This window comes from Rhinatrema bivittatum, chromosome 6, assembly GCF_901001135.1.
Source record: "Rhinatrema bivittatum chromosome 6, aRhiBiv1.1, whole genome shotgun sequence".
Lineage (NCBI taxonomy): Eukaryota > Metazoa > Chordata > Amphibia > Gymnophiona > Rhinatrematidae > Rhinatrema > Rhinatrema bivittatum.
The window spans coordinates 124,793,681-124,807,304 of record NC_042620.1 but is presented as its reverse complement, the minus strand read 5'-3'; the positions used below and the strand labels follow the sequence as shown (position 1 = coordinate 124,807,304).

Here is a 13,624-nt window from a genome sequence, read left to right as displayed (position 1 = left end):
TAATGGGGGAAGTGGTAGTTTCATATCATACATAAAGGTACCATCCCGGGTACCATTTAATATTTTTATCATTAACTAACCACCATCCTCCTGTTTTTTATGTGAAACTCCAAAAAACTTTTTTTTATATATAAAATATAAATGAGAACCGTGAGAAAACTCAATTCTAATTTAATGTTTGGATTAAATCCTTCAATAGCACGGTGCAATATACTATGTATTCAAATGCACACAAAAAATGTGTTCTGAAACTGTTCTGCAGTGATTCGGTAACAATTCCTTTTATTCAAATAATTTTTGTACTTAGCTGCACATAGTAAAATATATCATAGAAGATCCTGAAGAACTTGTCCAATAATTCGGTAGCGATTCCTTATCCCCAACATGGCCAGGTTTCGGATATAATTCCTTCGTTAGGGGTCAAGCTCACCAAACGACAGAAAAATTGTACTGCTCTTAGGGCTGGATTTTCTAACGTCGCACGGCTTTCTGAATTGCGCGGTAATGGGGGCAGGGGGGTGCAGCGGGGGGGCAGGCCTGCAAAAGTTGGCAGCGATTGCACCACCACGGTGTTATCGCTGCCGGCTTTTGCACCCAATAGCGCCAGCGTGAAAGGTGGTGCTATTGAGTGCGCTACTGGCAGCGATAGCAGGTCTTACCTTATTGCCGCCAGCGAAGTTTCTGTCGTGTCTGCCCCAACACCGCCCCGACACCTCCTCTTCCGGTCCCGACTCCGCCCCTATCTAGCTATCGCACACGAAAAGTCCCTTTTCACGTGCGATATCGATAGAAAATGACCCCCTTAGTATGTTGTTCCGTGCACCAGCCATAAAATTAGAATTGAGTTTTTTCCCGGTTCTCATTTATATTTTATATATAAAAAAATTTTTGGGAGTTTCACATAAAAAAAACAGGAGGATGGTGGTTAGTTAGTGATTAAAATATTAAATGATAACCGGGATGGTACCTTTATATATGATATGAAACTACCACTTCCCCCATTAAAAATTAATTTTTGGAGACTTTTGTTGTCTATTTGCAAATCAAAATTAATAGAATAATGGTTTTTTGATTGAATGATTTTTGTGAGTTTATTGCTGGAAACATAGAATGTCAGAGCTGAAGAAGAAAAGGAGATGAGCTGGCAAGGGGATTGCCTTTATAATGTGCCAAAAGGGGCTTTATATCTAGAAGTATTACAGACATGCTACAACCCCCAACTAACAGGAAAACTTGATCTAAGCAGAACCAGAGGACTGGTAAGCCATGATTTCTGGTGGCCACCTCGGGGTCAGAATATCAGTGCATATGTATCATCCTATGAAGAATGAGCAAGAAGCAAAATGGCATGGGAAAGCCTGCAAAGTCTGATGGTGCTGCTACCAATATTGTCTAAACTATGAAAATAGATATCCATGGATTTCCACCCCCCCTGGAGTGTCATTCTTAATAGAAGAGGGAATAAGAGAACATGTTATACCTCATTATTTTCATCTTTAAATTATTTTTTACCTTCAAACATATATTATATTTATCCTTTTAAATACTTCCTATCTTTTTTTCTTCTGATTTTTTCTCTATCCCTCTTCATTTTCTCCCTTCTTCTCCTTCACCTACTTTACTCCCAATCGTTTAGCCCCTTTCCTCATTTTCCTGTCCTCACTATTCTCTCTCCTTTTTTCCTCTGATGGTTTTTGCTCATCTTCCCATCGGTTCTTTCAAAATTTTCATGTCACCAGTAGGGTGATTTTTGTCCATTTCTTCATTGATAAAGCCCTACTTAGCTTGTGAGTTTGTAGAAATTGCAGAACCTGCACCACTGCAATTTCCACCCCCTTTGATTTTTAAAAAAGGTTTGGGAAAAAATGCTTCTGCAGCAAGCAGTGAGGACAGGGACAGAGCTTATGCATGCTCATGGTAAGACGCGTGTATTATCTCAGTTCGGTTAAATCTTCACCAGACAGTGAAAAGGAGATCAATAGGATAACCAGTGGGATTTCACACAGGTTTCCGGCCATTTCTTGCCAAGGTTTACTGCCCATTCCACTGTACTGGGTAGCAAACTTTTGTACCAAATGTTATTATTCTCATTGAGGAGTCGTTAGCTTTTTTTTTTTGCAAAAAAACAGCCTGTAGAGATGTTTTTGCATGCTGGTTTTCAGTGAATTCAGAATTAATGAGCTGCCTTGTATGATCTTGCATCACAGAGGGGATTTTTAATATTTATAAAGACGAAAACTGGTGAAACATCTCATAAATAGGGCTTCACATGCAAAAACATGGAAAATCCTGAAATTCTGGGGGTTTGCATGCAAAGCCCCATTTGCTAAGCTTTTCAATTGTTCATACATTGTTAGAAGATGACTGCAGCTGGCTGTAAAGTGCTTGCAAATTACCACTAGAAATCCAAATCAATATTATTTTCTGCAGGTTTTTTTTTAATTCTCTTGTATTTGGCCACAGCTATTGGAGGTTCATTGGACAATTTAGGCAGGACTTCATTCATTGAATTGTAGATGATGCTATATTTTGACCATACTGTAGGAGGTAAACCAATATGAAGTGAATGATTGACATACACTAGCCAGGACATGGGTGGCTGATGGGAACTGGGATCGTTAAGGTTCCCAGCCAGGATGTAGGCAGCCCACAAGGACTGAAAACAGATCCAAAGAAGTTTCCAAATTCTCATGTATTACTAAACAAACTATCAGACTACCTGAGTAAACAAGCCACACCAGGGGCAGTTCTATCATGAGGCAGGGTGAGGGCAGTGACCTCAGGCAGCAGAATTTTAGAATGGCAAAAAGTGCCCCTCCAAAACACCTCTACCGCAGCTGCTGCCTCACCCTGCCTCCAAAGTCAAATATCGGATCGGGCAGGGATAAACCAAACCCCTGCCCAATCCATTCAGTGGCAACACACGTCCCTAACCCCGGGCAGCAGGAGTCGCGTTTATCCTGACATCATCTCCTGCTGCTGCGGGGCCTGTCTTGCGGTAAAAGCAGGATAAACATGGTAAAAGCGGGATAAATGCAACTCCTGCTGCCGCCCACCCCACAACTGGCAACCTAAGAGAGGAGGAGGATGCAGTGGCTGACAGCGGACCCCATCTTACTGGTGGCTGAAAAAAAGGCCTATGCCCTATGTGTGGGTGACTGCCTGTGGGGGTATGTGTATATGTATGCCTGTGAGAGTGTGTGTGTGCATGGGTGAGTGACTGCCTGCCTGCCTGCTGGGTAAATGGGTGACTGCTTGTGTGTGTGTTGGAGGGTGGTGAGTGCCTGTGTGTAGGTGAGAGGCTGTGTGGGGGGGTGTGTGTGTCGGTGGAGGGGTTAGAGCCTGTGTGTGGCTGTGTATGTGTAATTGCTTGGGTGAGGGTGGGTGACTACCTGTGCGTGGGAGGTTGGGTGAGATCTAGTGTATGTGTGGGTGAGAGGCTCTTTGGGGGTGGGTTTCAGAAGCTCTGTGTATGAAGGTGGGTGGGTAGGAGCCAGTGTGTGTGTATATGGGTGGGTGGCTGGGTCAGAGCCTGAGTGTTGGTGGATGTGTGTATGTGTGTTTTGTGTGTGTGTGTGTATGACTTCATGAGTGAGTAGGTAAGATCCTGTGTATGTGTCGGTGCATATGTGTGAGAGAGGTTGTTTGCATGGTGGGGAGGGGGTTGAGAGTCTTTGTGTGTGCAGATGGGTGGATAAGACCCTGTTTGTGAGGATGTCTGTGTATGTGTGACTGCTAGTGTGTGGGTGTGTGTGAGAGTCAGTGTGGATGGGTGAATGAGAGCATGTGTGTGAGGGAGTGAGAGCCTCTGTGTGTGTGTGTGTGTGTGTGTGTGTGTGTGTGTGTGTGCCTGTGCGTATATGTGTGGGTGTGTGAGAGAGAGAGAAAGAGGATAAAGTTTTTACAGCTCCCCCCCCTACCCCAATCAACAACAATCTCAGAGCGGCTGGAAATCGAAAAATCCCAGGTATGAAAAGCAGGAGATTTTTTAAATCCTTATTAGATTTATTATTGGATAGTCTGCTGTTTAGAAATATATTTTGGGAAATTATATAAACATTTTTTTAGGTTTTAATTATTGGGTTTTCGACTCACTTTTAAAAAATTTATTTTTTTTATTAGTATGGTTTTACTTTTATGATTGATGAATTATATTTCTTTATTTGGTATTTGTTGGTCTCTTGCCTTTGGTAAGGGTCTGTGTGTTCTATATGTATGATCAAGAAGAGGGATTATTCTGTGCATAGTTTGTGTAGGTCTTGTTCTGTTTTCAATGGGAGGTGTATTGGTCTTCTAAGGCCTGATGTAATATTTGCAGAGCTGCTGTTTCCTAAGTAGGTTTGTTGCTGTTTGAGTTCTGGAGTTAGTGTTGTTTTGATATGGCAGATTTGTCTTTTTGGGGTAAATTGTATGCTTGACAGGCTGTGATAGCTTTTAACTGGTTATGTAAGTATTATCCAAAACTATTGTACATGAGATATTGAGACACTATAGGATCCATATTTAGATGTGAATGTCTCTGATCTGACATCTGAAGAAGGGGCTTATGCAGTTTTATGTAGGTTTTTATTTTACCGTTATTTTAGGCAGCCCGGCTTGTTCTGTTTTCTAAATAGGAGATATATTGGGGTTTTAAAGCCTGATGTAATATTTGCAGTGTTGCCTTTTCATAGGTAGGGTTGAAGTTTGAGTGCTGGCAGTTAGTGCTCTTTTTGGTATGGGAAGTTTACTGTTTTGTAATTGTTTATTCATGGCTTTCTGAGGGGAAAAGCCCACATCTATTACATGTTTCAACAGGCCTAATTCCATATGGTTCCATGTGTCTTTTGTCTCTAGGGAAGAATAGGTTTAGGGAGCGAAACTGCTGTAGACCAGGCAGAGCATGTGGGAGGGGGAGAGGAGACTGAGGGAGCGATACTAAATATCCTGCTATAAATGTCACTGCACGCTGAGAAGGAAAGTGGTGGTGGTGTTTGTGGCCTGCTTGCAGGGCTCCCACCCGCTACAGGCAGAAGAGAAGAGAGGAGGCGGCAGTGTTTATGGCCTCCCGCAGGGTTCCCCCCCTCCCCCCCCCCCCCCCCCCCCCCCCCCCCCCCCCCCCCCCGCAGGCAGGAAGAAGCAGTGAGGCCAGGCATTAAAAGAGGAAGGTGACTAAGAGATAACATTTTTCTCTTCAATTAGCTCAACCCTCTTCTCTCCCTTTTTACTGAGAAGAGAAGGGGAGAGGAGAATGAGTGAGTGAAAACTTACCCAAGCTCTGGGTCAGCCCCCCTTTCCTTCCTAGAGGGAAGGGGGGGCTGAGCTGACTGAAGGGGGAAGTTCTCACTCAGTCTCCTTTTCACTCCCCTTCACATAGCTCTGCTCCTCTTCCCTTTTCTTCTCACTAAAAAGGAGCGGAGTGAATGAGTGAGCAGGTGGAGAAGGAAGTGGAGTTGGGAAAGAAAGAGAAAGGGGAGGGGAAGGGAGGAGGTGTGAGTGAGGAGAGAGAAGAGGAAGGGTGAGGATGTGGGGGAGATGAAGGGGATGGGAGAGCGAAGGAAGAGAGGAAAAGGGAGGGAAGAGGGAGGATGAATAGGGGGAGAGAGGAGGTGTGAGGGAGAGGAGGGAAAGTGAGGTGTGGTGGATATGAAGAGAAAGGGGGAGGAGAAGGAGGTGTGAGGGGAGGGAAGGACAGAGAAGAGGATGAGTAAGAATGAAGGGGGTGAGTGAGTCAGATGTTTTAAAATATTTTTTAGCATGTTTTTACTATTATGATTGATATTTTACATTTCTTGATTGTATTGTTTGTTTTATGAGGAATGGTGATGTTTCTGTTTTTCCAATGTTGCATTGCATACAGAGTTGGCTTCTTGCAGTTTCCAGTACAGTTTTTATCTGCATATTTCTATTTGTACTTTATGGTCTCTTCATTCTATATTTGTATTTGGTGAGGGTCTGTGTGTTCTGCATGTGTGACCAATGCAAGGTATTCTGCTACTGTGTAATTTCTGTGTATGAGTCTATAGCAGCCTGGCTTGTTCTGTTTTTCTAATATTGGTGTGTGGATGTTTAGGGCCTGGTGTAATATTTACAGTATTGCTTTTTCATAAGCAGGGTTGTTACTGTTTTGAGTGCTAGGAGTTGGAGCGGTTTGGGTATGGAAGGTTTACTGTATTGTAACTTGTAATTCAGTTTACTCATGGCTTTCTGAGGGCCAAGCTCGCACCTAACGCACTTCACAATAGCCCTAATCCCATATGGGTTCCATGTGTCTTTTTTTGCAGGGTTCTCTGGTTGGCACCACAACAGTGCATGTAAATATAATGTATATGTCATAAGTGATGTTGTTACCTCAGAGATTGTACTTTGTCCTGTTTCATGTAAAATATGTTATTATAAATGTATAATTTTTAATTGTGTATGGGGAGAGCCGAGGGCTGGGGGCAGGAGTTGTGTGCAAAGCTATAAGGTTCACTTAGGGCACCTAATACCCTTGCACCAGCCCTGAGAGTCACCCATACAGCCACATCATTCAGCCATCTCCAACTTCCTTAGGGGGCAAATGCCGGGGAAGGTTGGGAGGCAGGTGGCAGGGTTCCTGCCAGCTTCCTAGAAATATCATTAGCGCTCTATCTACCACTCCTCTGGGAATCCTGAGCCCGCATCCTCCCTTTCCCTAGCATTTCAAATAGCCAAAAGGGCTATACACCAAGGGTCCTTCAAGCCCATTATCATGTCTCTGACAGTGGCCAGTCCAGGTCACCTGGAAATCCCCAGCAGTCCATTCTCTTTTTCTCAGAATTAAGAGATGGAGACATCCAAATCCATCTGGTTAATAACTGTTAATGGCCCTGTCCTCTGGAAACTGGCCCAAATAGTTCTTTTAAACTGAGCATGCTAGTCTAGAAGCTTTGAGCACATCCTCCGACAACAAATTCCACAGCTTAATTGTGCAGTGACTGGAAAAATGCTTTCTTAAATTAATTCTAAATCTGTTACTCATGAGTTTCATTGAGTGTCCCCTAATAGTACTATTTAAAAGAGTAAGGAACATACCCAGAAGAGGGATTGACTTAATCAAGGCTGTCTCCTGCTGGACCAATCAGGGAAGAGATAGCAGAATGGGACACAGATGCATGAAAAGGTGAGCTAGCTGGTAGGCATGCAGCGCTGGATGGCACAGAGCTAATTCAGGAGAGAGAGGGCCTGAGAAGCCACAGGGCAGCAGTATGAGCCATGCGAATGCCAGGTACCGATACAGGGATTTCCACTGATTGATTAGCTTATAATTCATTATTGTTTAAAGATTTCACGTTGTATTAATGAGAAACACATTTCTGCCAGCACAGCATTCACTGCTCTCTTGATTTTCAAATGACTGAGCCAAATCTTAAAAGAAAAACAATGAAAGCTTTATATCTTTTGGAATTAAAAACAACTTGGTGTTTATTATTGAAAGCCTTTTTGCCCACAAAATGGCAATTCATTCTTTTAGATGGATACTAAGAGACAATTGTTAGTTTATAATAAACAGTGCCTACTGACCAACAGCTCTCAGCATGTTAAGAAAGCACAATACCAAAACTATTATTAAACTACTGGGAACATATTTAGCAGCAAATTTATACATGGCAGCTAGACCATAGGAATAATGAATAATACTGGTTCAGGTCTTTTCCCAATCTGTTGACCATTCAGAATATGATGAGTAGGACTTTTTTTTTTTTTTATAGAAGGGTCAAGATAAATGAACCATGCAATAGATAAGAATAAAATCCATAAAAAAACTACATTTTCACTAGCAATTTGAGTATAATGGGGGAAGGGGGGTCATATTTGGTAAACTGGATAATGAACAAACTATCCAGCTGAAGATAGCCGGATAAAATGTCCTGTATATTCAGCAGAATAAATGTCCTGCAGAATATACCATCCTAAAGTTATCCAGCTACATGCTAGTCTGATAACTTTAACTCCAATCAGCCATCATTTGAACATGGTCAGTTAGGTGTAAAGATATCCAGTTAGGTGACCATCCTTTAAAATAAAAAAAACTGTGGGCCTTCTGGCCTGATCCCTACTCCCTCACCACAAATGTCTGACCCCATCCCTGCCGCTGCTGAACAGGACCCCCCCAAACTCCTGAAATTAAAACATAAATCAGTTATAAGTTTCAAGCTGGATCTAGTCTTCCCCCCTCCCACCCCACTAAATATAGCACCAAATATTGCCTCCTCGCCCCCCCCCCCCCACAAACAACCTCCCCCATCTGTGCCACCATCCCTCAGTAGCCCTCCTACCCATTTAGTATCTGAATCGGGTTGCCCTTTTTCATCCCGAGTGCTGCCAGTGTTGCTCTAGTAACACTGGAAGCTGAAGCAGGTCAAAGTTCTCTGGCTATCATAGCCGACTATATCTGAAATTCAGCTAAGTTAGCCAGATAATGTAGACATGCTCTGGAACACCTCTTTCTTATCTGGCTAATTTATAGCTGGATATTAATGACTTAACCGGCCATAATTTAGCTGGATAAGTGGCTGAATGTGGCCAAACTTGCCATTTAGATGGATTCTAACTTGAGAGTTATCCATCTAAATGGCTTTTGAATAGTCGCCTCCATGAGTTTAATATTGCAAAGTAGTGCAGCACCTGCCTCCTCTTCCTTAGCATCCGCAACCAATATATCATCCCAAAAGTCAAGTGTGTTAGAAGTCTTTCGGGATCCTAGACATACCCTGAGCCGGCCTAGACTGGCAGAGACATGCCTTCTCCTCTTGTGTATTTAGAACAGGACTTAAGTTGCCTGCATGATAACGTTTCTGTTCAGAAGTGTAGGGGTGGGGGAGAAGGAATCAAGAAATATTTGAAATGGAATATGGTGTGCATTGGCAATCTAATGGAGTGTCTTGAAACGTGACTTAAAACGTGTCAGAAGGTGAAGGAAGTTAATTCGTCTTTCCTAATCAAATAGCTGTGTGTTGGTGGGAGGGATTGGCACAAGGATGCAAAGCTTTCCTTCCACTATCACCAGCTAAAATATGGTTTGGGTTGCTTGCAAGTTAGTCATTTCTATAGAGAAATCTGTTTACTAGCTTATTTGTAATGAATTGATGGTCACAGTGAAGAAGTATCCATATTACTTTAAAAAAAACCAAAACTTCCCAGTTGGTGCTGTTCCTGATAGTTCCAGCAGGGAGGCCAAGGCCTAACTGAACATACATGCGGGATCGCCCCCTCGCCTCTAGAAGTAGCCCATCCAGAACAGAACTAAAGTAGATCGGTAGAGCAGTGTGGGGTAGTTAAACTGATTTGTGGGAAAATGGAGATCTTTTCTTTCCGGAGCTGTCAAATCCAGAACAAATAATGAATTTGCTAGACAGCTTTAAAAAAAAAAAAAAAAAAAATCTAGCATGTAATCTCTGAACATAAATCTATGTTTTCACTGGGAATGAAACTTAAGAAACTTCACATGTTAAAATATATCAACCAATGTCCTATTCTTTCATGAAAACATGTCTTAAAATAAAAGAGAGTCAGCTCAGGTTTCAAAAGGGGTTTTTTTTTTCCCCAATTCTGTGCAAAGAGGAAAAATCTTTTGAAAATAGGATTTTCTCATTTTTAAAAAATGTTTACTGAATGTGAAGACATTTATGGTTCTGTATCCTGCCATATTGTTATAATTCTCAGTCTCATGTACACATTTACAAAGGCAAATGAAATATAAGCACTTCGGACCCATAGTCAGAGCTTGCTGGAATCACAAAATACATTTGTATTAGCTGGTTTGCATATTGCTAGCATTAAAAGTCAGAAATAGTTTCCAAATGTCAGCGCATCGCTCTTAGTTATGGTTTAGAAATGCATAGCAGATGGCTTCGGGTTTCTTTCGCTTACCCAAAGAGTTTTTAACTACCTGTAGAACCTCAGAACCTCAATGAGTTACAGTTTCTCTTGAATGACTCCATAGCTCATTAATCCAGATGCTGTTTACATTTAATTTTGTTTAGTGTCGTGGAGATCACTTTACATCGCAGCGTTCCCCGTCTGGTGGGCAGATACTGCCTGCCTATTGAAACTCACTGTAATCCACCCTGGTTTCTGCCATGTTTAAAACCTATTCATTATTGATGTTGCCCCTTCTTGAATTCTAATCATGACCCAGCCGCGTATAGTTCTTTTGTTAGGGAATATCGTCATCTGCTCCGAGGAGAATCTTTAGCTTCAGCCTCTGGAGACAGTGCACTGCATTGTTTGTGACAGTTTGTCCTTGCCTTGTTGTTACATCTGCTTGGAATACAGACTGGGTATAGTCTGTTCAGTTTTCCTGGACTGCCAAGTGCTTGATGTAAACGCTGTGGATGATTATCTGGAGTACACAAGAGAATTGCTGCTGTGTTGTTTGCAGTTTGTTGTTTTTGTTTTGTTTTTTTTTCCGCGGCTTTGCAAGCGCTGACTTTTTCCGTGCTCTTCTTTTTTCACTGATCTAGCAGACATTGACGAGTGGTTGAAGTACTCATTCATCAACGTGTGCTTTTGTTCTAGGTAAACATGTCTAGTAATTTCTCAGTTTTACAATTGCAAGAGTAAATGAAACATTCTTCCAGGAAGAATGTTTTCTGCCAAAGCTGCGTTATGGAGAGAAGGATAAAAGTTCTGATGTAGGGTCCTGCTCTTAGTGTGATGTTTTACATTACTAACCTTCTATAATTGATTTTGTCCGGGCTGATTGTTAAACTGAAGCACAGACTGATAAATCTGCTTTGAATCAGAATATTGCCATGCTATGTGCAATTGTTCATAACGTTAGGGCGGGAAATGAGAAACGTGAGAAATTAAAATTGATTTGTTTAAATTATGTGTAAAAATGTGCACATGTACAGTATATGAATCCACAAAATTAATACTACAATGCCAAATATAATTCCTTTATTACAGGTAGCTTGCATAACAGTGCGCTCTTTTGCTAGTTTAACTTTGCTGTCCTCTGAGCTCAGAGTGCTGGGGTGGTTTTTTTTTGTTGACCTACCTTTCTGCAGCCTGTTATGCTCTGCTCTACTTCTGCATGTCTAAGTAACGGAAGCAAATTAAGCTGGAAAAGTTTTGTTTTTCTTTCCAGCAGGAAGTAAAATAATGTATTTCTCAGACCAAGTTAGTTTAATTCAGTCTTCTTCTCTAGTAGGTATAGACTAGTACCTCATACCTAGCTTGTCCTGTACAGTTGTAAACTGAATGTTATTGTTTGCCCTCTAGATGGATCCTGTGCAAAAAGCAGTAATAAACCATACATTTGGCGTGTCCATTCCCCCAAAGAAGAAACAAGTCATTTCTTGTAATGTCTGCCAGCTTCGCTTTAACTCTGATGTAAGTATCATGCCTTTTCTTTCCTATAGTTCTGTGTTTCTCCAGTCAATAAGCTAATCAACCTAACTACACATGCTTTTTTACCTGCATATCTGCCCTAGCTCAGAAAAACAAAAACAAGAAGAGCAAAGGCTTAAGATAAAGTTATCTATTTTTTGGAGAAAGTCTGTGGCAAGGAAGCCCACAGAACAGGCTTCTTTGTTTTTGCCTGCCAAACAAAATTTCATTTGTAGTTCTCTGAGCATGGAGTTGGAGGAGTTGTTGAAAGGAAAACAGCAGAGAGAGAGGCCAAATTGAAAGTCCTTTCCAGCATATATTCTTCTACTACAGAGCTAGGTGTATAGTGCACTGGCCCAGTCTGAGCACAGAAAATCTTAAGCATTTCAGGACGGGATTCCAGTTCTCAGCACATTCAATGATCAGATAGAATTTCTCTGTAACTCTTAATGCTAATTGTTAAGATATTGTTGATTTGAGCCAAAAGGAATTACCGTAGGTATTGGTAGCAACCAGAATGTAGATGCCAAATGACTTTAGAAATGATTACAGAAGCTGCATTCTGTTACAGGAATCTGTTCTTTTTCTGAAAATTTTCCCCACTAGTGCAGGGCTTCCCAAGCTTTTTGGCTTCCTAACCTCCAAATGATTCAGAAAGCCCCACTCCATCCCCACCACTCTCCCCCTTACAAAAGTCCATCTCCACCATTCTCCCCCCCCCCCCATCACTTCCCTCCTCCTCAGCCTGTTTCCCATAGCCTCCTCTCTCTTTTTGCCCCAGTCTGTTCCCACCTGTCTGTCTCTCCCCACTTCAGTCTGACCCACCAATGTGTGTGTGTGTCTCTTCCCCCCACCCCAGCCCATCCCCAATAGTGTCTTTCCCTTACCAGCCTGCCTCACCCGTGTCTGTCTCTCTCCACCCCATAGCCTGCCTCACCATTGTCGCTCCCTCCTCTAGTCTGTGGCGACCAGTGTCTCTTTTTCTCCCCATCCCAGCTTGTTCCCATTTGTCTCTCTTCCCCACAGCTTCCACCTCCAGTATATCCCCCAGTCCATGGCCATGTCTTTCTCTGCCCCTTCTCCAGCCCCAGCACGCCCTGTTCTCCCCTCCCTAGCCCCACTATTCTCTCTCCCACCATTCTCCTCCCCTCCTTAGCTCTGTCACTCTCTCCCCCCTTCTCCAACTCTGCCTCTATCTCTTCCTTCCCCTCCCCATTCTTTCTACCCCCCCCCCCGATCTCATCACATAACCTCTCTTTACCCCCTTCCCAGCCCCTCTATCCTCTCTCTTCCCCTCCAGAGCCCCTATTAATCATCAATCTCTTCCCCCCTCCCTTCACTACCACCATCTTCAATCTCTCTCTCTCTCTTTTCATCTATTGCTGCGGCACTGCTCTTCCTGGCTCCCATGGGCTGCTGCTGATCCTACTGCCACCCGCACTCCTGCTCTCAGCTGCATGGCTGCAACTCATTTTACCCTCATGGCTGTGGCTGCTGATGCTGCTTTTTCTATCCCTTGCAACTGCCACCAATCCTGCCCCCACAACTGCTCTGCTTCCTGCCTGCACAGCCACCACTAGTTCCACTTCTACAGCTGCTGCTGCTTCCAGCCACTCGGCCATTGCTGATCACGCCACCATAGCTGCTGCTGCTTGTCTATGTGGCCACAGATCCTACCTCAACACCTGCTCTGCTTCTAACCCATTTGGCAACTGCTAGTCACACCCTTAGAGCTGGTGCTGCTGCTTCTTCCCATGCAGCCATCGCCGATCACGCTCCCGTGGCTGCTGCTGCTTCCCGTTTGTGCTTCCACCGCTGATTCCAGCCCACAAAGGGACTGTTTGTCTCCCTTTCCTGTCTTCTGCGGACCTCCTGTAAAAGTCTCATGGGCCACTAGGAGTCTGCAGACCGTAGTAGGATCCATTGCACTGCTGGCTTCAGATTTACACAGAATGGCACACGTTGCTGCCAGTAAACCATGCAAGAAGAATTAGCAGGATTTGAAAGTAGAGGGCATCATTTATGAGATGTTTTTCCAGTGTTCACAAAACAGGAGAAATCTCTTGTTAAATCAGACCCATAATATTGAGTTATCCTTCTAAGCCTTTTCCCTTCCCGGTACATATCTGTAGATTGTATGTCATTGAAGCATTCATTATCAGACTCAATACATTTTCCTGGTATTCCAACAGTGATAGCATCAAGGAAGATGCTGTTACTATTGTTAAGCTAAATAAAAAATAAATCTGTAATATTTTTCTCATCTGAGCTTGCATAAAATAGAATA

The 13,624-nt window shown here is 42.9% G+C and overlaps 1 protein-coding gene across 2 annotated transcripts in view; it reads left to right on the top strand.

Annotated features, from left to right (window-relative positions):
- The window catches only part of ZNF385B (zinc finger protein 385B), a 690,453-nt gene that overhangs the window by 509,294 nt on the left and 167,535 nt on the right, over positions 1–13,624 (top strand). For both annotated transcript variants that reach the window (XM_029605911.1, XM_029605910.1), the window contains one exon: positions 11,230–11,340. In XM_029605911.1, the coding sequence (XP_029461771.1) occupies positions 11,230–11,340 (111 nt within the window). The remainder of the gene's footprint in view (positions 1–11,229; positions 11,341–13,624) is intronic.